A 26,116-nucleotide genomic window follows, 5' to 3' on the forward strand; every position below is an offset into this window, starting at 1 on the left:
TTTTTTTTTTTTTTTTGGGTATTAGAAATCGAACTCAGGGCCTCTTGCTTGCCCAGAAGGTACTGTGCTGCTGAGAACCTGGGCCCTGCTACCACTTTCTGAAGCAATTCAGAACTCCTCTTTCATGTCTTTATGAGAAGTGATAAGAAATACAGTGAATGTTTCCTCCCATTGTCATACAATGGAAAGGCAGGCTCATAAAAGATATTATGATTTGGCTTCATTCACCTTATTCCTTGGATCTGACACTGTACAACTTCTAACTCTTCCTCAAGTAAAAATGACTTGAAAATGAAAGGTGAACAGTTTGACTCAATTCAAGACATTGAGGCAGCTACAATAATGCAACCAAAGAAGACTTCCAGATGGACAGGGTGTCTTTTACTGTATCAATTTTTAAAAAGCCAACTTAGTAATTCACTGTATATTTTGATCACACTGTGTATAGTCAGACATAGAGGAGACTATATGCCTAATCAGGAACATAAAATTGAAAACATCCTACTCTGTAGAATGCTTTTTAACTTAATATATTGATTATTTTTTTCTCTGTCCTTGGGCAGTCTTCAGAAATTTTGATAGCTGTATCTTTTTTTGGTACCGGGGATCGAACTCCGGTGCTTGCGCTTGAAAGGCAGGTGGTGGAACCACTGAGATAAATCCCCAGCCCTTGATAGCTGTATCTTAATCACATTATGGACATAACTGTCTGAACCTGCATTCTGTTTTGGGGTTTATGGAGATAAAGAGTTAGGGTGTGGATTTGGTTTTTTCCCTGAAGAATTAGCCTCCCCCCGCCCGTACTGGGGATTGAATTTGGGTCCTTGCGCAAAGGAGGTACAGAATTCAGGTTTTTTTTTTTGTGTGTGTGTGTGTGTATGGATGTGGTACCAGGGATCGAACTCAGGACTTTGCACTTGCAAGGCAGGCAGAGGAACCACTGAGCTAAATCCCTGGCCCTATAATTCAGTTTTTATTACTACTTTTAAATTCCTCAAGTGTAAAATGCTGAGCTGTAGAGAGTCTAGTACCTGGCCCAAGGGCTCTCCCACTGCCTTAATGGCTCTGAAGTAGTTGCTTGTTCTTCTCTGTGAGGGCTGACATATGTTAGGAGAAGAGAGGTTTCTGGTATACCTTTCATTTTCCAGAAGTGCTGGCTTTTGTGTAGTTTTCTGTAAACTGAGAGAACTGGCTACCACATAATTTTTAAGATTTCCATGGTTTCTAAAGTTTCCAAGTACTTCTGATGCCTGTTTGTCTTGCTATTCTGAAATTTATTTTGTTTTATGCTAGGAATTATAAAGCATGGACTCATGAATTTTAGAATATACATTTTTTAGGCAGTTCTATGTGAACACTACCCTCGTTAGGCGTTGTCCTTTAGAAAAAGCATAATATTTGAAAATATGAAGAATAAAACCTTTTTTTCTTCTTAGAAATCATTGAAAGGATTTTATTTTGCGAGGCTGTACTATGAAGCTAAAGAATACGATCTTGCTAAAAAGTAAGTGCCAAACTTTCAACATGGTTAGTTTTAAAAAACCATTGCCTTTCCTTGTGTTCCTTGCAGTAGGAATAACTGCTAAAGAACATACTGCTTTGCTTATTTGTATCTCGGAACAAGAAATTCATCACTCTCAGAAATATATTGACCCTAGAATGTATACTGCTTACAGGTTACTGTTTGTTTTTATTTGGCTTCAAACATTTTTTTCTAAAAGTGGGCCTGGGTTAGCATGAAATGAAAGAGCTATATTTTAATGTTTTTCTGGTTAGATAGCTGGACTTTTAATCAGAAAAGAACAGTGATAAAAAATTAAAACAAGAGAATACTTTGTGTAAAACATACCTAGTTTGAACCCGGTAACAGTGTGGTGAACCTATTGCACACGTGCTGCAGTGGGCTGTTTGTATCATTGAAAGCACTAATCTTAAGATGTTTTTTGTATTTCTATTTAAAAACAGATATGTATCTTCATATATTAATGTGCAAGAGCGGGATCCCAAAGGTCACAGATTTCTGGGTCTTCTTTATGAAGCAGAGGAAAATACTGACAAAGCTGTTGAATGTTACAAGGTAATTGTTGGATTAAAATTCATGTTATGAATTATTTAGGTGTATTTTATGGGTATCATGAAACCAGCATTGAATGGTACAGGTTAGTAGACATTTAAGATTTGGCCCTCAGTACACTATAATTTAATACCTATGAAATTTAAGTCAGACTAGAGATGATGTTCTTGGGTCTTGTTTGCATTCACCTGATTAAAACCATAATTTTCATTTGATTGAGTTCCATAAAATTCCAAAATAGTTCAGTTTTAATTTTGAAATAACGTGTCATCTAGGAATAGAATTTTTAACAATTGCACTGATAATTTTTTTAAACCTTTGTATGTAAAATTTTCCCCCATATTAGCGTTCAGTGGATTTAAACCCAACACAAAAAGATCTTGTGTTGAAGATTGCAGAGTTGCTTTGTAAAAATGATGTTACAGATGGAAGAGCAAAATACTGGGTTGAAAGAGCAGGAAAACTCTTCCCTGGAAATCCTGAAGTATATAAGTTAAAGGTAAGGCCAAATTAAAAATACAAAAGGAGAAAACTAAGATGCAACCATTTCTAATATTTGTAGTTTAAATTGCTTTTGCAGTAGCTAAGTTATTGCATGTGTTGTATGTCTTGAGTGCTAATCCCAGGGCTGGTTGTTGGAGATGGAGAGTGATTTGTCCTGGTTGCTCCCAGGAGGACCACGCAAGGTTTGTTGGGAGAGAAGAGGTGGCATTGAGGAGCAAGTAGTTTACAGGTCCCATCTCCGTGTTTGTAGATGAGAGCAGCTGTTAGGGCAGAGGTTGCTGGGGTTATTGTGACAGTGAAGGCAGGAGGTAGGTTAAGCAGTGCTTTGGGAAGATAATGAAGACAGCAGATTCGCTTTTAGCTTCTGGACTAAGGGACTGAGTTAGATTCAGAGAGATACAGAGAGGTTTGAAGATATGGTCCCCTGGTGACGAGGACTCAGGGGGCACCAGCTTTTGGTGGGAACCAAGGTGTTGGTGCCTGGGATCTTGTGTATTTCCCCCCACATCAGGTTCTTGGGGCTCAAGTAGTGGGAGCAATGCTGAAAGGGCTCCTGAGATAAGAAGAGTGGTACTCATGGTGCCCCTTTCCTAAAGCTAGTCACAACAATGTTAGGAATGAACTTCATCTTGTTTAGGATTATGCAGATGTTGCTCTAAATCACATTTAGATTTAATGCGTGCATGCTGCAACAGGCAGTTTGTATCTTTGAAAGTTCTAAAAGGGCTGCCATCATTGCTCTAAATTAATGTTGCTTTGTTTCTATTTTTTGATTTTTTTTCTCCCAAATAGGAACAACTTTTAGATTGTAAAGGTGAAGATGGATGGAATAAACTTTTTGACTTGATTCAGTCAGAACTTTATCTAAGACCCGATGACATCTATATGAATATCCGGCTAGTGGAGCTATATCGTTCAAATAAGAGGTTGAAGGATGCTGTGGCCCACTGCCATGGGGCAGAGAAGCACACAGTTTTGCGTACAAATCTGGAGTGGAATGCATGTGTTGTACAGACCCTTAAGGTAGATGAAAGTACAGGGCCTCCATACTTGCTTAGAGTTGCATAGTCTGTTTGTACTGTAGTACTGCACTCTTCAACTCTTGAACTTCTTTCATTCATGTAGAGTGACTATAAAATGAAGTCCTACTAGATAATTTCAATTTATAATGGATAGATTGAAAAGTAGTATGACAAATATATACATATTTTTGGTATTTTTATTTTAGGCTGGTATAAAAACCAATATTGTTTCAGAAATGTGATAAGAGTGGTCCAAGAAATTTGTTGGCATGAAATATTCAGTTTCTCAAAATTTGATAGCTTAATGACTTACTGTTCTTTCCACAAAATAGGAATATCTGGAATCTTTACAGTGCTTGGAATCTGACAAAGGTGGCCGCCGAGCAGTCAGTAAGGACTTGCTCCTGGCCCATACTAGCCTGATGCTTCTCACGCTTTCCACCAGAGATGAGCAGGAGGTCAGGGAGCTACTGGAAAGGTGTGTGAACTTGGAAGAAGGGGCGACAGCATAAATCACAGGTTTCCTTTTTGCAGTGGTTATTTGGTTTAAACTTACTTAATAGCATCATTATTTCTATAATATACCCAGGAGTTATAGTTAATACAATGAAACAGAGGGAATTGCATTTTGCTTCTTTTATTGGGATGTTGTAATAAAGTTTTGTATGACTTTGACTTTTTAGAGAACTCTTTAGTTCATTTTTTTTGTTGTTGTTGTTGTTTTTTGAGACAGGGTTTCACTATGTAGTTGAGACTGACCTGGAACTCACTATGTAGCCCAGGCTGGTCTTGAACTCACAGTGATCCTCCTGCCATCAGCCTCCTGAGCGCTGGGATTACAGGTGTGCGCCACCACACCTGGCTTTAGTTCGGTTTTGATTTAAATTAGATTTATAGCTAAATGATCCATTTTGGCATGCTTAATAGCCAGGCCTTAAAATGAATATTCTGTTAAACTACATTTTAATTTTTTTTATAAAAGGACAATTTTGAGTGAAAATCAGGTAACAGTTCTTCACCCTTTTACCAGGGGCTAAATTCAGATGTACAAGTGTAAGTACTTAGCATCACTAATATTTCAGGAAATACTGTTTTTGGCTTAGAAACAAAACGAACGTGAAACATGAATTTTCCTTTTTTTAAAACTTTGATTTTTGGAACCAGAACTCGTTTTGTTTTATTCATTTATGTATGTATGTATGCATGCATGCATGTATGTATGTATGTATGTCAGTACTCTATTTTATGAAAATGAATTCCTTCAAACAATAACATCACTATGACTTGGATAAGGGTGTTAGTTTAGAGCAGGGGCTGATGAGAGCCCATGGGCTGTCTGTGGCCTGCTGCTTGATCTTGTGACTAAAAAGGTTGTCGAGCCAGCATAGATTTCTTTATGGTGGCTGTTTGCATACTGCAAGAGTAGTTGAATGTTTGTGACAGAGACTAGCCTGTAAAGCCACATTATCGGACTCTATAGAAACATGTTATTGATCCATGGTTTACACTGTTGGTTTATTTCACAATGTTTCAGTTAAGTGTTGTAGAATTAGTGTTTTTGAAAAAACAACTTAGTTTTCTGATGATGTAGGGTAAGGGCAGTATTCAAAAGAAGTCACTGGGGCTGGGAATTTAGGTCAGTGATACTGGCACCTGCCTGGCAAGGGCAAGGTCCTGAGTTCAATCCTCGGTACCAAAAAAAAGTAAAAAAGTAACTTAAACTTTCAGATTATAAAATATTTAGGATGTTTTGTTTTGTTGGATTTTTTTTTGTTTTTGTTTTTTGGTTTTTTGAGACAGGGTCTCACTATGTAGTTCAGTCTGACCTGGAACTCTCTATGTAGCCCAGGCTGGTCTTGAACTTCCAGCAATCCTCCTGCCTCAGCCCCCTGAGTGCTGGGATTATAGGCGTGTGCCACCACGCCCGGCTAGGATGTTTTATTTTGTATGGTTTATATTATCAATGTTTTTGGTCATAAGATCCTCTAATAAATACCCTTTGAACATCCCCTAAGATCTTGTGCGTTATTACTGTTAGTATTTATCATATTAGAAAATAAAACTGAGGAATTAAAAAAAGACTTAGTTCATTAAAAATGTAAGCCCAAGCCCAGTGTGTTTGTGCACATCTGTAATCCCAGCACTTGGTAGGTTGAGGCAGGAGGATTGCTGTGAGTTCGAGACCAGCCTGAGCTACACAGTGAGTTCCAGGTCAGTCTCAATGACATAGTGAGACACTGTCTCAAAAACAAAAAACAAAACAAAACAAAAAATGAGTGATAAATGGTTCATAATTTATGAAATAGAGAATAAGGATTGGCCTGGAGATTTAACTCAGTGGTACCATGCCTACCTTGCAAGTGTAAGGTTTTGAGTTCAATCCCCAGTACTGGAAGGAAAAAAAAAAAAGGATTAATAGGACTTACTAATGTGGAAGATGAATCTTGAAAAAAAGCTTTGTTTTATTTAATTAATTTATTTAAAAATTTTTAGTTTTGGTCCCGGGGATCAAACTTGGGACCTTGTGCTTGCAAGGCAGGCAGTGGCACCACTGAGCTAAATCCCTGGCCCTATTTTACTTTGAATTGACTATATGAAACTGATTATTCATGATGCAATAAATTTTGACTACTGTCTGACTTTTTAATGTTGCAGTTTTGATAGCGTTCTACAGTCTCTGAAGCCTTCGGTGGGTGGAAATGATGAACTCTCAGTTGTTTTCCAAGAAGTGAAAGGACAGTTCTACCTGCACGCTGCCTCCCTGCTGTTGAAGATGGGTCAGCACAGTGACATTCAGTGGCGAGCTCTCTCTGAGCTGGCTCTGTTGTGCTATCTGATAGCATTTCAGGTGAGCCTTTTCCAGTTCAGGTGCAGGTGACATTTAACCAAGTCTTGTCATGTTCTCATGGAGGTGTGCTGTGATACATAATGGAAATATATGAGAGTCTGTAAGTGAATGTTAAAATGAAAGTCAAGTTGATAGGTTAAAAATAGCAAGGAGTAGAGCCGGGCGGGGTGGCGCATGCCTGTAATCCCAGCACTTGGGAGGCTGAGGCAGGAGGTATCACTGTGAGACCAGCCTGGCTACACAGTGAGTTCCAGGTCAGTGTCAACTATATAGTGAGACGCTGTCTCAACAAAAAAACAAAAAAGCAGGCAGTTACAAAGTACTGGTGAGGCAGCAGGTAAAGCAGTTGTATAGCAATCTGTATTGCTATAACTTACTTAAAAACCAATTTAATGAGTTTGGTCTTTTTACTTTGCCATTGCTGGGAACCAAATGTGGATAAAACTTGATTCAAAAACACACATATAAAAAAGACAATTTTGGGGGGGTATGATTGCTATGTGATTATTCTTTTAACATTGACATGAAAACACCTATATGTAATATGAAAAAACATGTATGTAATATGAATGCTTGGTGACATCATTATTTATGTGTTCATCTTTGAAACAAAGCCTTTCCTGTACAAAGACAGTGGCAGGAGGGAACTAGGACAGGATCTGAATGCTTATTATTAGATGATGGGGTGCTAGCTCATGCCCCTTTGCCAATGCATTTTTTTAGTTTTGATATCTTTTAATTATTAAATTTTATTTTTATTAGTGTTTGCAGTACATAATGACTACATTGATTATAGCGGGGGGGTACATGTACATAACACACCCTAGTTTTTTTTACATTCCCTTCCCCCTTCCCTCTCCTGCTTCCTCCATCTCTCTTATATTACTTCTGAATTGATAAAGAAATAAGCAGTCTTCCAAAAATGAATTAAGTAGATTTATAAAAATGATTGTTAACTTTAAAGAATTATTTTTTGGGGGGATTGGGGAAGGAACAAGAATGGATTCATTTATTTCCACAGAAGTGTCTTTCTGGTTCATAGTAGATCTTCTCTAAAAACACTTGCTATTCAGCCTCACAGTGTTCTGTACTATTATTTGCTTAATAGAAACTTACATTCATAGAAATGTGGTACTGGGGCTTGAACTCAGGGCCTTCACTTTGAGCTACATCCTCAGCCATTTTATTTATTTATTTATTTGCACTTAAGTCAGAAGCTCACTAAGTCCTGGAGTTTTCTTTCCAGGTTAAGGTCTGATTTGATCTTTGTGCCTTCCAGATTGCTAGGATAACAGGTTGTGCCAGCACACCACATTTCACAAGGAATCCATTTAGTAGTGAAAATAAAGTCATCAAGGGTCAGTAATTTACATAAATGTTAGAAAGTTTCTTGCTTTTTATAGAAATTCTCAAGTAAAAAAAATTCTCAAGTAACAGAAGCTGTTTGTGGTTGTTTGTTTGTTTGTTTTGTTTTTTTTGAGACGCGGTCTCACTGTGTAGTTAAGACTGACCTGGAACTCACTATGTAGCCCAGGCTGGTCTTGAACTCACAGTGATCCTCCTGCCTCAGCCTCCTGAGTGCTGGGATTACAGGCATGCGCCACCATGCCCGGCCCTGTTTATTTTTCTTCTATGTTGTTCAGGCTGGCCTTGAACTCACTATGTAGCCTAAGCATAAAAGGAAGGTTGTTAGCTGGTAATTTGTTAGCTATGGAGTTAGGTTAGGTGAACTTTTTTTTTGGTGCCTGGAATCCAGTTCAGGACCTTGTGCTTGCAAGGCAGGTGCTGTTGAGCTAAATCCCCAACCCCAGGCGAACTTTTATGACAGCGCTTTAAGACCTCTGTCTGCTGTGTGGTTCTTGCAGTACAACACACTTCAGGCATTTGACAATCTCTTGAGCCCTATTTTTAGTTAAGATGAAGAGGACTTGGGAATGCTTACACTGAGTGGATTCATAACTAGTTACCTGGTCACAAATTTAGGTATTGAGTAATTCTGTAAAAGAAACCAGGTATATGAATGGAGGTCAGTTTGAAAACAATTATTTCCTGTTTTTTCTTGTTTTGTGTGCTGTTTTCAACATATGTAGATAACAAAGTGGTGTGTTTAGAAAACTTAACAGGTGAAAGGATAAGTCAAACTAATGTTCCTGAAATTCAAAAGCAAAAGTTTTTAGATTCTTCTTATTTGTAAAAATTAGTAATTTAGCCAGGCTTGGTGGTACATGCCTTAATCTCAGTACTCAGGAGGCAGAGGCAGAAGCAGAAGGTTCACTATGAGTTCAGGGCCAGCCTGAGCTATATAGTGAGTGCAAGGCCAGCTGGAAGTACATAGTGAAACCCTGTCTAAAAACAAAAATTAGTATCTTTGGAAAGATAATTATATTATATGACTCTAAATTCTACAGATGCATAAGAGTACATTGTGTGTGTGTGTGTGTTTTTTTTTTGTTGCTTGGGTTTTTTTTGAGACAAGGTTTTACTGTGTAGCCCATCTTGTTCTTGAACTCACAGTGATTCTTCTGCCTCAGCCTACTGAGTGCTGGGATTATAGGTGTGCGACAGTATGCCCCACAAATTGTTTTGTTTTGTTTTTGAGACAGGGTCTCACTATATGGTGTGGGCTGGTCTTGAACACCTGCCTCAGCCTTCTGTGGCCCAGGGTTATGTGTGTGTACTACTGCATCACATTTAAGAGTATATTGTGAAAACTTCTTTCTACTTCCATTCTGCAGTTTCTATATCTCTACCCTGGAAAAACTGTTAAGTCCTTTCTTGTGATTCTTCAAGATAATTTATATTCCCAGCCCAAGAACGTGTATCTACTAGCAGAACACATAGATCCCTTCTCCTTTGAAAAAAATAGAAAACATTTTGAACATCGTGTTTATGTCTATGAAAAGTATTTTTGCACTATTTCCATAGTAATACATAAAAAGTATCTCATTATTTTGATGTTTGCATGTTATTTCATTGTACAATTGTTTCTGATTGTTGGCTTACTTTTAAAGCCAGGGTTTTAAAACTAAGGTATTAATAGGGCTGGGTTTTAGCTCTTTTGCGCTATACCTGCCTCACAAGCCTAAAGTCCTGAGTTCGATCCCTGGTACTGGAAAAAAAACAAAACAAACTATGGCATTAGTTAGGTTGCTTTTATTTTTTGCTTTTCTGCTTCAAATGAGTGGCAAGCCTTATGCTGTTTTCACGTGTGAAAAGTAAGATAAATCCCTGAAAGAATTGGAAGATCAAAGTATAATTATATGTAAGCGTTTATAAATTTTAGAGTTCTTGCAAATTTCTACCCTTACAAATTATACCATGTCATATCTCCACCAGTTAGGAAAGGGGATGAGGATGTAGCTCAGTGATAGAGTGAGTGCTTAGCATGCAGGTAGCCCTGGGTTTGTTCCTGAGTACCCCACCCCCCACTACCACAAAATGTTGGGGGGTTGAGGTGGGAGGATTGAAAGTTCAATCCTATATGGGGCAAATTAGACATATCAAAATTAAACATTTTTGAAAAGGCTAGGAATGTAGCTCATTGTGAAGGCCCTAGCCTCAATCTCAGTACTGAAAAAACGTGCTCTTTTTATTCATACTGTATAGATGATGTGAGTTCCTTGCTTCCCATTTGTTTGCAGTGTTTTCCAGTCAAATTATTAGTTAACTTTATTCATTATAAAGAACATGATGTAATAGGAATATATGTTAGAAATTTGGATACCCCTGAATTAAGATTTTTGATTCTAAAATTACCAGGTTCCAAGGCCAAAGATTAAATTAATAAAAGGAGAAGCTGGACAAAATCTACTGGAAATGATGGCCCATGATCGTTTGAGCCAATCAGGTAATAGTAATGTTCTAATTTAATTTAAAAGAGAATAAAGAAGAATTTCTATTAGAGCACATCTTAATGTTAAAATCTTTTTAGGAGATAATCTGTCATATTGTTTCTTTTTGTTGTATTAGATAAGGGCAAAGAGGTATGGAAGGGATGAGAAGAAATGGTACAGTCTTTAAAAGGAACAAATACTTGGTATTGTTTGCTCTTAGGTGGAAGTAACTCCTTAACCCTTCCTTTGTGTAGCCAGTAGAGGATACATCCTAAGTATTTCAGAGCATTTCCTGAACTGAGTGTCATTACTCACTTGCCAACCATTTAATGCCAGCTACTTGTAAAACACTGCTGTGGGCTATATAAAGGCATAGATGTAGCTCTCTCAAAGAGCTGAGAACATAGTGAGAAAGCTGGAAGCCGCTGTGCATATATATGTCCTTTTAGGCACTGAGAACTGTCAGTGTATTCTCAGCTTGGTGGCTTGGGTCTGTGCCTGCAGGGCTGCACATGTTGCTTGTGCTTTTGCTAAAGCAGGAACTTCAAGGGAGGCCAGGTAGCCAGGGAATGAAGTTGTAAACTAAAGAGACCATTCTCTCTGGGGTCTTGTGGGAATCAGCCTACAAGTTTATCCCCATACTGGGAACCAATGATGACTAAAAGACAAGACACAAAGAAAATTTGGAAGAGGAGGGCTGGGGGACTCTTGCCTTTAGTGGACAAAGAGCCCCAAGCTGATAACGTGCCTGACTTTTATTTATATATTTATTTTTCTTTTTATTGAGTTTATTGGTACATTCTAGGTATACAATACAGTTACATTCATTACTGGGATCTTGTACCTTTACATGACAGGTCTTGGTAACCTGACTTATTAGATTTATTCAAAGAAGAAGCAAGCAAGCATATGATACAGGGTTCAGGGAAAGTTGAACAGGTTCTTATAATTTGTAAACTATACCTGAATGTGTATTTTCTTTTAATCAGACCTCAGCTGCACTTGTTTTTGTCTTTGAAACTGGGTGATGCTGGCACGCCAGCAAACAGCCTTGGAAAAGGGCGATGGCTTGGTATCCCCTCCTACACATCCTAAGGAGAGTTCATCCCAGGCTTCAGTCTTACACCTGTTTTCCCACACAGAGTGATTTTGGTATAACATTGGTGAACTTCATGAAGAGCAGGAAGTAGTATTAAGTCCATGTCTCTGTGAGCTTTGGTCTGTCATTAGGCTGTCAGAGCACCTGGTGCTCCTCTTGACTAATGGTCCACTCTCTTGGAGGGAATGATGAGAGCTCTATGCTTTGGAGTGACTTTTTTCTCCTGTCCTATGTCATTACAACCCCATGTACATTAGCAATTAGTCCCCCCTTTTCCTAATCTCTTTAGCCTTAGGGAATAGTCTGCTTTTTTTTTTGGTAGGGGGGAGGTGGTGGTGGTGGTGGTGGAACTCAGGTCCTTGCACTTGCAAGGCAGGCGGCAGAACCACTGAGTTAAATCTCCGGCCCTCTACTATTATTTTTAGTAGCCAATGTAATAGTCAGATAATTCCTATAATCATATAGTATGTGGACTTTTGTGACTGGCTTCTTTCACTTAACATGTTTTCAGGCTTCACCCATGTTGTAGCATGTAAAAGTATTTAACGAATGCTCTTAAAATAGATTTGTCACCCCAAACTTTTACAGAATTAAGAAATGTCTGGGAGGGCCAGGATTTAGCTCAGTGGTTCTCCTGCCTGCCTCGCAAGCACAGCAAGCGTAAGGTCCTGAGTTCAATCCCTGGTACCAAAAAAAAAAAATTGTCTGGGAATGGAAATAAATATGTAAAAGCTGTTTAAAGGAGCATTCTGGTCACTCAGGTTAAAAAGCTAGTGTATTGGGCCAGAGATGTAGCTCAGTGGCACTGTGCCTGCCTGGCAAGTGCAAGATCCTGAGTTCAATCCCCAGTACCGAAAAAGAAAAAAAATCTATCCCTGGTACCAAAACAAAAACAAACAAAAAATCAAGTGTATCAATTAGAGCTTGGCTATGCTATTGTCTGATGGCTGCTTCAAGCCTATGTTATTTTTCCATATACATATCTCTTTTAGGTAGACCCACATACTGTTCAATCTGTACTGTGTTCATTTTTACATAAGCACTATTTTTCTTGTTGGGTTTCAGAATTGAGAGGTCTGAGATAATTGTGTTATTTCTTCCTTGGGTATATGCAGGAAACAAATATGGGTAACCACAGTTTGCTTATCATAAAATGATGGAAATAATTTTTTCTTTTTAGGGCACATGTTGCTAAACTTAAGTCGTGGCAAGCCAAATCTTATAAAGGAGATTGTGGAATCTTTTGCCAATAAATGTGGGCAGGCAGCTTTGTACGATGCTCTGTTTTCTAAGTCTCCTAAAGAGAACTCCTTCCTCATTAGTGATGACATTGGATACCTTGACGTGCGAGCACCAGGGACTGATGAGTTGGCTAGATACGATATTGGTAAGTTGTACTTTTCGGTGGCAGTACTCTCCATTTTAATCCTTTTATGTTAGGAAAATACATTGCCCACAATCTCGTTCCCCTGGAGTAATGAATGGTTTAATATTTTCCTGTATTCATCTCAGGTTTTTTTTTAAGATGTGATTAAAATGTGTTATGTATACACAGACACAGACACAGACACACATACACACACATGCACGCACGTACATGCACACACTATTGTCTTCTTTCATTAAAAGTATATGAAAACAATGGAATCCATGTTAAAACTATATAACTTCTTTTTGTTTGTTTGTTTGTTTTTTTTGTTTTTTGAGACAGGGTCTCACTATGTAGTTCAGACTGACCTCTCTGTAGCCCAGGCTGGTCTCGAACTTACAGCAATCCTCCTGCCTCAGCCTCCTGAGTGCTGGGATTACAGGAGTGCGCCACCACGCCCAGCTAAGCTATATAACTTCTAAGGCCACGGATTTAGCTCAGTGGCACCATGCCTGCCTGGCAAGTGCAAAGTCCTGAGTTTGATCCCTGGTATAAAAAACAAAAGCAAAGCTATATAATTTCTAATAGCAGTATCTTTTATGAATCAGCCATAATTTGCATGCTACTTTCTGTTGTTGGGCACTTAATTTTTTCAGGTTTTTCACTATTAAAAAGTAAAATACTCCTCATTTAACAACTGGGCTACAGTCCTGTGACTAAATCATTAAATGAACAGTTTGCTAAATGAGGAATTGTGTATAATATCTGTGTTACAGTATTCGAACAAATAAATGGTCAGAGGAAACTCCAGCTTGATGACTGCTTTTATTTGCCTAAGTCTTTTACATGCAGTACTGTAATGTATAACAGAACATAAAACTACAATACTGTACTGTATTAAAAAACATTGAGGCTTTATAAACAAGATGTACAGAACTGTACAAAAAAAAAATCCTAAGTCTGAGTGGCGTATTATAATCTGAACAGTGTACCTCAGTTTTAAATCTGAAGTCATTAAATAGGTCATTAAATGAGAAATATCTGTAATATAGTAGGTCTTAGACTCAACAAACAAGTTCCATTCTGGGAGAATTGTTCATAAGTTGGATTCATTTCTAAGCTGACAGTGAGTCTTATACAATACACCTGTGAAAATTAGCAACTCCAGTATTTGGAAGTTGGGACTTACTGTATTGTGACAAAAACTTAAAAGTGTCTGCATTTTAAATTATTTCCATAGTGGAATTCCTAAAAATTGAGGCAAAGGAGTTGCCCATCTTTAAATTTCTTGCAAATTACTGAACTGCCAAAAAAAATTATACCTCTTTATGCTTCTAGAAGCCCATAAACTTTTCAGTATTGGATTTCTTGTAGAAGGAAAGATTTCTTTAATAATAAACTAATGCCGTGGTAGCCCATTATTCTATGACTCATAACTGAAAAGAAAATCCTTTAAGATTTTTTTTTTTTTTTTTTTGTACTGGGGATTGAACTCGGGCCCTTGTGCTTGCGAGGCAGGCAGTGGAACCACTGAGCCAAATCCCCAGCCCAAGATTTAAGGTGTGCATTCTGTATTTGATCTGTGTCAGCAGACTTGTCTTACTGAGTTTTAGTGAGTCTCATTTTTTATTAGATGGCCTGGGAAAGGACATTGTTATTCACAATTTAAAATTTCTAGTTATAAAGGGTGACTGCATTTAATATGAACTTGAGAGTACTTACCCTAGTTTCTCCCATTCTAATGTATAGAAGCAGTTGGTAATTGATAATTTTATGTAAGCTGATTGCTTATGTATTCTCTCAGTACTGATGGCCCAGAGTAATTCCCAAACCCTCAAGCCAAGTATGCCCTTTCTTGCAGGTGCCATTCGAGCCCATAATGGAAGCCTCCAGCACCTGACCTGGCTGGGCTTACAATGGAATTCACTGCCTGCTGTACCTGTGTTTCGAAAATGGCTAAAGCAGCTCTTTCATCATTTGCCTCAGGAGACATCAAAACTTGAAACAAATGCACCTGAATCAATATGTATTTTAGATCTTGAGGTAAGTGAGGAGTCTAACAAGTTAATTACTGAGTTTGGTTTAATTTTTTTTCCAACTTAAATGTTCTTTAAATAAAACAGGTGTTTCTGCTTGGAGTCATATATACCAGCCACTTACAGTTAAAGGAGAAGCACTATTCCCACCGCAGCCACTACTATCCGCTATGCCTGCCACTTCCAGTGTGCAAACAGCTCTGTGCAGAGAAGCAGAAGTCATGGTGGGATGCAGTTTCTGCTCTCGTTCACAGAAAGGCAGCGTGAGTAGTGAAGAGAGACACCCTAACTTACTCTCTAGGGCTACCAGAGCTTCAATTCTCACATGAGGATGTCATTTGGCACTGGGTGTGGCTACAAACGCCTGCAGTCTTAGTGTTTTGGGAGGCTGAGGCAGGAGATTGCAAAGTTAGCCCAGCCTGAGCAGGTTAGCAAGACCCTATATTATAAAAATGAGGTCCAGGGATTTAGCTCAGTTGTTCTACAGCCTGCCTCACAAGTGTGAGGACCCGAGTTCAATCCCTGCTTCCAAAAAAAAAGAAAGAAAAGGGCTGGGGATGTAGCTTAGTGTGAAGGCCCTGAGTTTAATCCCCAGTATGGGGGAGGGGGGATACAAGATTTACTTTGTCATGTGACAGTTACCATAAATGTGATTGTGGAATTGTATGTCTTTAAAGAAATTGTATCGAATGCAACTTTTTTTAGACCTGGAACTGCAGCAAAATTGCGACTTTTAGTTCAGCATGAACTGATCACCCTAAGAGGCCAGGAGAAACATGGCCTTCAGCCTGCTCTGCTTGTGCACTGGGCAAAATACCTCCTGAAAACGGTGAGTTCATTGAAAGAAAAGTGCCTTAATTTTTAAAACCTTGAACTGAAACAGCAGCTTTTCATATTAGTTGCTGAAATGTGTGTTTAAATTTTGTCAGGAGTTAACTATGAGACCTTAATGATATCCAGTATATAATGTATAGGTAGGAACTATTACTGTTATTAATAATTAGTTAATAATTACTGTCTAGCTTGAAAATGTTTTAATATGATGGGTGGCAGAAGGCTTTTTAGGTAAGGACATTATAGTTTTCCCTAAATACTTGATGTCTTTTCCGTGTCAGAATTAGATGTAGATGGTTTGCTCTTTGCTCAAGCTGGGATTTGGGCATCTGAAAATGGCAAGTATTAAAAACAGCACAGACTCTCTGATAAAGGCAGGACAGTGGTACCCCATTCATGAACTTGATTCTTTCCACGATTCTGGTCGCAAACTCAGTGTGTTAATTACTTTTCTCTCATTGTTGAGATAAAATACCCAACACCTAAAGCTAAAGGGGAAAGGGTTTGTTTAGCCAATGGTTAAAAAGGTTTCAGTCCATAGTCTACTGGCTCCAAGACAGGGATGGCAAACAGTCCTTGCAGAAAAGAAATAACATGGCACGCACAAAGTAGCAAAAGTAACAAGAGAGTTTGAGAGCATCTTTCTGCCCCTTTTATCTTATTCAGACTACTGGGATTAGGGTGGTGCCAAACTAATCATTCACGTGTAGTGGTTTAGTAATCAAATGTCCTTAACCCCAGCATTACTCATTCCAGATTCAAAAGTCCCACCTCATCCACATAAGGTTTTGGGGGACATCTAAACAAACCATAACTCCGAATTGGTTGAGAATGAGGTCAAATTCACTGGTTGGTTTCTTTTCTTTCTTTTTTTTTAAATTTTTTTTGTACTGGGGATTGACCTTGGGACCTTGTACTTGCAAGGCAGGCTGCAGAACCCCTGAGCCAAATCCATTGCCCTCAGTGGTTAGTTTCAATGTTGACTTTATAGGGAAATTTGATTTGGTTCTCATCTAGTTCATTTTGTGACCAGAATCATGGGGAGAATTGAGTTCCTGAGCTGAGGCACTACTGTATTAAAAGTATTTAAATGCTTTACTATCTTATATTGGGGCAGTTGGTTATTCCAGGATTTGGAAAGTCAAATAACTTGGGAGTGCTTTTGGTTTTGAATAGAAAATTTGACTAGTTCTTATCATTTGTAAATGAATTTTTATACATGATCATGTGTGTATTCCTTAAAGTTGTATCTTCTAACTTTCTATTTTAGGGCAGCAGTCTTAATTCTTTTTATGATCAACGGGACTACATAGGCAGAAGTGTTCATTATTGGAAGAAAGTTTTACCATTGTTGAAGATAATCAGAAAGAAGAACAGTATTCCTGAACCTATTGATCCTCTGTTTTTGCATTTTCATAGTGTGGACATTCAGGTAACAGAATCCCCTTCTGAGTTAATTTATAAACAAAGCAATAAAAATATTAATTTCTTAAATAAATTGTCTTGCTCTTTATGGTCAGTGTTGTTTCTAAATGCATTAGCTGACAACAAATATAGCAAAGAGTAGTGAGATGTGAATTTTGTTAGATTATATAGTATTTGGGGAATCTTTGGGGTTTGATATTCTGAGTAGAAGTGGTTTGACTAAAAACTGTTTGATATGTTTAGGTCTCTGAGACTCCTGAATATGAAGAAGAGGCACACATCAGTTTTGCTATATTTGAGGCAGTTAATGGAAATATAGAAGATGCTTTGACTGTTTTTGAATCTATTAAAAGTGTTGTTTCTTATTGGAATCTTGCACTGGTAAGTAGGTGTGGTACTTGGAATAAGAGAATTTTGTTTTAAAAACTGAATTGTCATAAAAGCACCCTTTGTGTAGATTTTCCACAGGAAAGCAGAAGACATTGAAAATGATGCCCTTTCTCCTGAAGAGCAAGAAGAATGCAAAAATTACCTGAGAAAGAGCAGGGACTACCTAATAAAGATTTTAGATGACAGTGATTCAAATCCATCAGTGATCCAGAAAGTAAGTTGCAGGTGGTTGTCATTTAGGAGTGTTCATACTAGTGATGAATTTTTTTGCCTTGGTGTTGTATTTTTGTAATTCCAGAATCAGTAAGTGCATTGTTATTTATGTACAGAAGGCAATGTATGTAAGTGTGCACCGCATGTGTGTAAATACTCTTAATCTTTTTGTTTTGTCTTAGTTTTGCTGTCTTTTGGTTTTGGTTTTGGAGACAGGATCTCGCTGTGGTAGTTCATACTGGCCTGGACTCACTGTGTAGCCCAGGCTGGCCTCACACTTAGGGCGATTTTCCTGACTTCAGCCTATCAAGTGCTGCTGGTGTTTCGGGAGCACGCTGCCACACCCAGCTGGTGCTATCTTTTTTAAAGCTTGGTAATCTAGGTGTGTACTGTTAGGAAAAATACTTGGAATACTAGAAAAGGTTTCTGGTCTGGGAATGCAGCTTAGTGGTAGAGTGTTTGCTTAGTATACACAGGGCCTGGCTTTATCACCACCCAAAAAAACAAGGTTTCTAATGTATACATTTTAAATTTTTGTTGTCTTGACAGTGTAATCAAAACAAATATTGTAGCTTCAGGACTCCTTGATGAACTTTGCTGAAAAGGAAGGTTGTGGAAGCTTGAGAGCATTTCTCTTTATCCTCATCACCTGTTGTGGACTGTCTTTATTTCCCAGCTGTCCTCAGTTTGAGATGTCAGTAGAGCCTTGAGTTAGAGTCTACCTTACGGCTGCATATTTTATCAGTTGATTGCTGTTGCTACCGTTACATTGAGATTTATGCATCTGAGCATCTGTATTTCTCTCTTCATTTAGCATCAGATAAAAAAATCAGTAACCTATTCATACTGGGAAAACTTCCCAACTCCACATCCCTCTGCTCTCAGTGGTGCCTTGATTCACGAACTTAATCCTTTCTGTGATTCTAGTTGTAGAATTTGGTCCACAGTTCTGGTGAATTATTTAATTTTAAAAAATTATTTAATTCTTAATTCTGGTTGCAACTTTAGATTATATGACACCTCAGCATGTATTATTAAAGAAAGTGCTTATTAGGAAATGAGAAAAATGTTAGCAGATTAATCAAGTCTTTATATTTCTTTCAGAGTTTTATTCTGATATTTTTGAAAGCTAAATCCTATGATTAATGCCTTTTGCTTTAGCTGCCAGTGTCTGTGGAGTCAGTGAAGGATATGCTCAGCTCTGTTATGCAGGAACTAGAGGACTGCACTGAGGGAGGTCCACTCCATAAGAATGGTAGTTTTCGAAATGCAGATCCAGAGAGCAAACATTCTCCACCCTCTCTTTCACCAAGCAAGAGTTACATGGTAAGCAGGAAAGAAATGAAGCATTTTATTGTGGAATGTATTTCTTTTTTAAAATGTTTTAAATACTATTTTGTGGTTATTTATTGTGATTGTTGTAATAATTTATTTTTAGTATTCTCCCAAAACACCACCTCGATGGGCAGAAGATCAAAATTCTTTGCTGAAAATGATCTGCCAACAAGTAGAGGCCATTAAGGTAAACCACTTTTCTCTAAGTGTGCCTGTGGTTCAAGATTCCTTCCCCTACCACTCCACACTTGCTGAAGTTGATCAGAATGTCCCCTTGCTATATGCAGTATTATAGAGTCATGCCATGTTTTACATACCTCTTTCTTGACCCTTACCACATCTGTGAAATTTCTTACGTGTTTGCCTCTTCCACAAATTGTGAGCCATTTAAAAATAGACTTTTAAGCCAGGCGTGGTGGTGCATGCCTGTAATCCCAGCACTTGGGAGGCTGAGGCAGGAGGATCGCTGTGAGTTCGAGACCAGCTTGGGCTACATACAGTCTCAGCTACATAGTGCTACATAGTGAGACTCTGTCTCAAAAAAAAGAAAAAAAAATTTATTCAGAAACATGAGTACTGGTACAGGCAGTTCCCAAGTGATTGAATTGAACTACCAAGCTAATACTAAGTGTACTTCATGAGTATATTTCTCATAATGCCTAATGAAGAGGTGTGGGTCAGATTTACAGGTAGGAATTGAAAAGTGTTCTAAGCTTTAAAAAAGTTTATTTTCAATACTTTCATTTGATTTTGACTTAATTATGTCATAGCATTCAGGCTTTAGTTCTTTGAAATCAGAGGTACAGTACAAGTAGCTTTTTTCTTGCTCATTGAGCAAAAACTCAAACTTTAGAAGTGACATCAAGGAAATGATATGTGGTGATGAGAATATTGCAGCTAGCAGTGTGTGACTTTGAAACAACTGTTAGGACGAGAAAAGTTTTTGAATTTGTACAGACATTTTATAATTCAGTTTTGCGCACTATGGCCTGTGATGTCATATGCAATCTTGACTTTGTGTACAGGACTCAGGCATCCAGCACTGGGTTCTGTGGAAATGCAGTGCATCTGAGTCTGTGGGCCTGAGAAGCTAAGTGCTGGTGTGGGTTCTGCCACAGATAACCAATCTTGGATCTGCTTCTTTATCTCTGTCTCTCTCTATCTCTCTGTCTTCCCCTCCTATTTCTGTTTCTGTCTCTTATCTGACTTCTCCTTTACAAAGTGAGGTTTGCTGATTCTGTTTCCCATCACACTTTCTGGTTCTTGAAATTTAAAAAGGATGATTGCATCTGGGATTGCAGGATGAGAGCTGTGGGGCAGATGTCAACAGTAACTGCGGAGTTTCCCAGTCAGATCGCCTGGCTTCTTGGTCTTGGACATGTAGCATCTGGATCATTTGTGGGGTGAGGGGCAAGCTTTTGAGTTTGAATATTGACAAGAGTTATGGTTTTCAGGAAATTTCTCTTTAAAACATGTCTAGGAGAAAGCAGACATTTGGATCTGCTTCTTACCTCACATTATAAATGGTCAGATAGTTGGATTGATACAGAGAAGTTTGGAACTTATTGAAACTGACTGGTGTTCTGATGGTACTACAGTTTTTTGTTTTTATTTTTTGTGTTTTTGGAAAAAGAAGCAACTTCTTGATTTGTGCCCATTTTGTAGGTTCTGGGGCTGGGTATGATGTTTCTATGCAGTTGTCTATAAAGCAGTAGAGAACAGATAGCTGGCAGCTTAGTAACGTTAGACACTAATGAAGAAGGACTTCCAGATCTGCTTCAGAATGTGGCAGGAATGATGGGCAGGTGCATTTGAAGTGTGGCAGGCAGTTATGTGTCTTTTACTGTAGTAATTTAAACATTCACTGCATTTTTTAAAATCACACTGTGTACATAATAAACTGAGCAAATGTTAGTTGTTTTTCCTTTGTTGATGAAACATTTGCCATGACCTTGAGAATTAGTAGTCTGTTCCAGCAAGTCGGGGTAAGCATTGGGATGGTTTTGAATTTTGAGTAGTCTAGGTAGCATAAAGAATACAGTAATATGGAGAGCAGACTCTGGACTTAAGGACCATGAATGTCATGAGAGGTTTAATTTATAGGTCTTGGATTTGAGCAGCTGAACTTCAGACAGATTAATGACAAGTGTGGAGTAGAAATGAAATCATAAGTTTTATAGTTGTTTAGAGTGAGCAGAGTAACACATTAAGTATTGTGTTCTTTTGGTTGCTATGTAGATGCTAATCTTGAATACACTGTGTCACCCAGACTGGCCTTGAATTCATGGCAGTCCTACTGCCTCATCTTCCTGAGTGCTGAGAAAATCATGCTTTTTTTTTTTTTTTTTTTTTAAATCATAAACACAGATTAACTGCCAGACTAACAGGCCAAAACACACATAAAACACATAAGACAGTTACACTAAATAAAGATAACACTTTAAATACATTGTCCATGCTAGATTACAATAACTTTTTTCTCTTTTTTTCTATTGTCTTATTTTGCACTCTGTATCCATTGGGTTTCTCATGTAAGAGAAACCGTGTGATAGATTTACTTTACTTAACATTATGGTCTCAAAGTGCATCCATTACTTAAGTGTATTATTATTATTATTATTATTTTTTTTTTTTCCGTACTGGGGCTCGAACTTGGGTCCTTGTGCTTATCCCTGGCCCAAGTTTATCATTCTTTATGGGTGAATAGTACACCATTGTGTGTAAATACCATACTTTTTTTTTACCCATTCATCTGTTGATGGGCATAGAAGGTGCCTGCATGATTTAGGTATTATGAATTGGGCTGCTAGATCCTTTTGTGTTCTTGATACCAAGATTTCATTGGAAAATAAAAATTCTTAAAAAAACATCATTAGGGCCGTGGATTTGGCTCAGTGGTTCCACTGCATGCCTTATAAGCACAAGGGCCCAAGTTCGATCCCAGTACGAAAAAAACGACAAAAAAAATTGTTAAGCTGGCTGGATGTGGTGGTGCCCATCTGTAATCCCAGCACTGTAGAGGTAGAGGTTTGAGCATTGCCCCAAGTTAGAGGTCAGCCTGAATTGCATAACATGACTCTGTCTCAAAAACACAAAGAAGAAGAAGAAAACATTTTTAGTTTTCCTTGGCACTATTTCTGGCTTGGCATAATTCAGTATTTAAAATTACATTCTTTTTAGGGCCAGGGATTTAGCTCAGTGGCACTGCACCTGCCTTGTAAGCACAAGGTCCTGAGTTTGATCTCTGGTACCAAAAAAATGTTACATTCTCTTTTTCTTCTATTAGAAAGAAATGCAGGAACTGAAACTGAATAGCAGTAATTCAGCATCCCCACATCGCTGGCCCACGGAGAATTATGGTCCAGACCAAGTGCCTGATGGATATCAGGGGTCACAGACTTTTCATGGGGCTCCACTAACAGGTGAGTTGGCAACTAGATTATCCTCAGATTTTACTAAAATCAGACACATTTACATAGACACACATGCACACTTGCATACCCCTTCCTCTTTTTTGTGGTAATGGGAAACTGGGAATCAAACCTAGGGCCTGCTGTGTGCTAGGTAAGGGCTGTATCTTTGAGCTATATACCCCATTCCCTTCCTCCTTATTTATTTCTTTTGTTTTGTTTTGTTGGTGCTGGGGATTGAACTTGGGACCTTGTGCTTGCAAGGCAGGCAGTGTTACCACTGAGCTAAATCCGTAGTCCCCCTTCCCCTTCATTTAAATAGATTAGTTGTCTATATTTATTTATATATGTGTTAGTGTATGTCTCATGTTACTTTAAAAGCTGTATTTGTTACAATTGAGAATTTTAAAACTCTAAGCATTAAGAAAGCAAGCTTTATCTCATTTCATATATATTAAGACTGAAGGAACCTTCTAATGAATGTCTTAGATAAACTGTGTCTGAGGTGGGATTATTCCTGAAATTGAAAAACGTTAATGAATATGATATTGCACTGTGCACTAAGAGATTCCCAATTAAGAGCTTAAACTTCTGGATAGTTATTTTGATTTTATACACACACACACAGACACACACACACAAACATATGTATGGAGGCTGGTGATTAATAGGAAATCTCATTTATTTTGAAATATGACTGTATACAGAAGCAAAGGGAGCTTGAAGTTTGACTATATTGTGTTTCTCAGTTGTGCTTTATCATTTCCCAGCTGTGTAAGTTAACCTCTCTGAATGTGACTCTAGTACTTGTCTCATATAAATGCCATTAGCCTCCATGTATGTGTAAGTAAGTGGTAGGTAGGGGGCTGACATTTACTACAGTATATATGGTAGACAGCACATGAGCCAAGACTACACAAAACTTGTTGTGGCTTGGCTATGTGCAAAAGTGCTTTATGTATGTAATTTTATTCGATTACAGTAACTCTGGGTGGTCATACCATTATTAAATCCTATTATATAGATGAGGAAATGGGTTTAGAAAGGTGATTATTATCCAGCTAGTTATAGATAGAGCAGATATTCAAATAATGCTAGGGTTTTTTTTTTTTTGGTACCAGGGATTGAACTAGGGCCCTTGTGCTTGTGAGGCAGGCAGCTGCGCCACTGAGCTAAATCCCTGGCCCCAAATAATGCTAGACTGAAAAGCCACTTGCCAGGATGATACATTACTACCCATAGGCAGAGATGTTAATGAGATTTTTTTTTTTTTTTAGACATGAGAAAGACTCCTGAAACAGTATAGGTTAAGGATTCTGAAAATCTGAAATCTGATGTGATGCTATAAGTGGAAAATTCTACACCTGACCTTAGGGTAGATTGCAGTCAAAATCTATGTATGCTAAAGATACTGTGTAGAATTTCCTTTTAGTCTGTGTCTAAGGTGTGCACTAAAAATGTATGAATTTGATGTTTACTGGCAACTCCTCTCCAAGACATTTCATTAGATACATGCAAATATTTTAAAGTCTGAAACACTTAGGATCCTGAGTATTTGGAGAAGGAACGCCTGACCCTGGTAGTACATTTTTCTCTGTTTTTTTTTAACCCCAAGATGAATTTAGAATGAGGCTAGGCTAAAATAGCACATTTCTGTGACATGGTACATGGGGCTGTGTTTAAGGTAATGTTGCTGTCCTCTTACAACAGTGTGTTCTCAGTGCAGGCAGATGGTGAGAATCTTACTACCTGATGGTGTGTTCGTACTAGATGGTGATATCACTTACTACCTGTTGTTGTGGTGGATGAGTGTATGAGATGGTTAGAGCCAGGACTGTGATCACTTATAGCCCCTGGCCTTGGCTAGAATAATGTGAGCAAGGATAGAAATTGGCTGACCTGTTGGGCTTCTTTAGGGCTCCAGCCATTTGCCAACTTGTGGGTCTCAGTTTCCACTTCTCCATACAGCTGTAAAAAATCTTGTGGTGTAGTAAACACAACATCTGTATTATTTCTTTTCATTCCTGCAATGATCTGATGAAATGTGAAGAAAACAGCACATCGTCATTTTACAGACTCCAGCAGGCTCACTGACAGGACCACAGAGTAGAGAAAGGAAGTGCCTATGCCTCCTGATAACTGTTCCAGTGTTTATATACTTTTCTCCTTAATAAAAGTAAAGAATATGCCGAGATAGGAAAACTGAAGTAACAAACAGTGTACAGAAAACTAAAAACTAATTGAATTGCCTTCCCATCATGTAAAGTTGCCTTAACATTTTGCAGTGTTTCTTGTTGGTTCTCTTTTATTGAGTACATAAAGCATTTTTTTGTGAGATTATTATTATGTTCTAGATAGTTGAATTAGACTACTTTAAAAACAGTTACTTTAAGTTATGAGTAGTTTTTAAATAGTCTTTGAAAATTCATTGAATAAGTATATGGTATCCCTTCATCTGGAAGTACTGCCAGGTCTATTGACCTATCTATGTTTCCCATTTGTGGTGGGTATTGAACATCATGCTTGTGACACATCCCTATGATTATTGGTTCTTTTTTGTTTTGTTTTTTTGCTAACAGTAGGAAAATTTTGTTGAGAGAGAAATAGCTTCTGCCTAAGAGAGACAGAGGAGGGACTGGAAAATGGGTTGGCTCGATTATTGTTTCTTTTAACCACAAGCATCTTGGTGTGCCATCTTTGGATTCTTGGCGTGTTGACTGTCATCAGTATCCAAAAAACCTTTGTCAATTTGTACAAACAAAAATGGTATCAGTTTTTAAGTTTTTTAAAAAATATATAAGGCATGTTCAGGACTTTATAGTCACTTATATTTTTTCCTGAATTGTCTGTTCTGTAGTTGTGTTTTGTTTGTGTGTGTTTGTGTGTGTGTGTGTGTGTGTGTGTGTGTGTAGTACCAGGGATCAAACTCAGGGCCTTGAGCTTGCAAGACAGAAGCAGTGTCCCTGAGCTAATCCCCAGCCTCTGTGGTTGCTTTTAATAGATTATTTTTAGTAGTTTTAAATGACCCCTCTAATTTTTTTTTCTCACTTGAGTTGCTAGTTACTGACAAAGTCCTAGTTAACCTGTAATCTTAAGAGTCTTTGCTTATATCTCTCCACTTGTTCTGTATTCCATGCCTGCTTCCTCTTCAGAGTGGTTCCAAGACAGCTATCTTCAAGGAGTTCATTCTGTTTCCACATTCAGATGTAGGTTTCTGTCTACACTTTTCTAGGACACTTGCAGTACTTTTTCAAAAATCAGTTACTTGGCCATTGTTGGGTGACAAATTTCCGTTCTTTCATACACAAGCACAAAAGATCTTTGTTTTGTTTTCTGGAAAACTGCTAAGACAGATCAGTGCATGGCTGTAGGTTTGTCATTAACACGGGGTACCTTTCTATTTGGTTTCTGGTAAACCTAAGAACAGATGGAGCAGATAGTTTGTACATCAGCATAAGTGCTTTTTCCTGGGTCAGTTTTTTTTTTTTGTTGTTTGTTTTTGTTTTTATTTTTGAGACAGGGTCTCACTATATAGTTTAGACTGGCCTTGAACTCACTATGTAGCTTAGGCTGTCCATGAACTCATAATGGTCTTCCTGTCTCGCCTCCATATTGGTGAGATTATAGGCATTCACCACCTTGCCCAACTTTGTTGTTTTTAAGGAAGACATTTTCTGTTGATGGTGAAATCTTTTTCATGAATTTGTCTAGTGAGTTTTGACCT

The 26,116-nt window shown here is 38.1% G+C and overlaps 1 protein-coding gene across 2 annotated transcripts in view; it reads left to right on the plus strand.

The window, feature by feature from the left end:
- Positions 1–3,381: 3,381 nt before the first annotated feature.
- LOC104852385 (E3 SUMO-protein ligase RanBP2) overlaps positions 3,382–26,116 on the plus strand; it is a 49,644-nt gene continuing 26,909 nt past the window's right edge. For both annotated transcript variants that reach the window (XM_010609994.3, XM_010610001.3), the window contains exons 1-14: positions 3,382–3,601; positions 3,933–4,078; positions 6,256–6,448; positions 10,208–10,295; positions 12,561–12,767; positions 14,611–14,792; positions 14,873–15,048; positions 15,491–15,614; positions 16,890–17,051; positions 17,288–17,425; positions 17,502–17,648; positions 18,809–18,973; positions 19,086–19,169; positions 22,269–22,404. In XM_010609994.3, the coding sequence (XP_010608296.1) occupies positions 3,464–3,601; positions 3,933–4,078; positions 6,256–6,448; positions 10,208–10,295; positions 12,561–12,767; positions 14,611–14,792; positions 14,873–15,048; positions 15,491–15,614; positions 16,890–17,051; positions 17,288–17,425; positions 17,502–17,648; positions 18,809–18,973; positions 19,086–19,169; positions 22,269–22,404 (2,086 nt within the window). In that variant the 5' untranslated portion in view covers positions 3,382–3,463. The remainder of the gene's footprint in view (positions 3,602–3,932; positions 4,079–6,255; positions 6,449–10,207; positions 10,296–12,560; positions 12,768–14,610; positions 14,793–14,872; positions 15,049–15,490; positions 15,615–16,889; positions 17,052–17,287; positions 17,426–17,501; positions 17,649–18,808; positions 18,974–19,085; positions 19,170–22,268; positions 22,405–26,116) is intronic.

This window comes from Fukomys damarensis, unplaced genomic scaffold, assembly GCF_012274545.1.
Source record: "Fukomys damarensis isolate Sample0158 unplaced genomic scaffold, DMR_v1.0_HiC HiC_scaffold_9, whole genome shotgun sequence".
NCBI classification, from domain to species: Eukaryota; Metazoa; Chordata; class Mammalia; order Rodentia; family Bathyergidae; genus Fukomys; species Fukomys damarensis.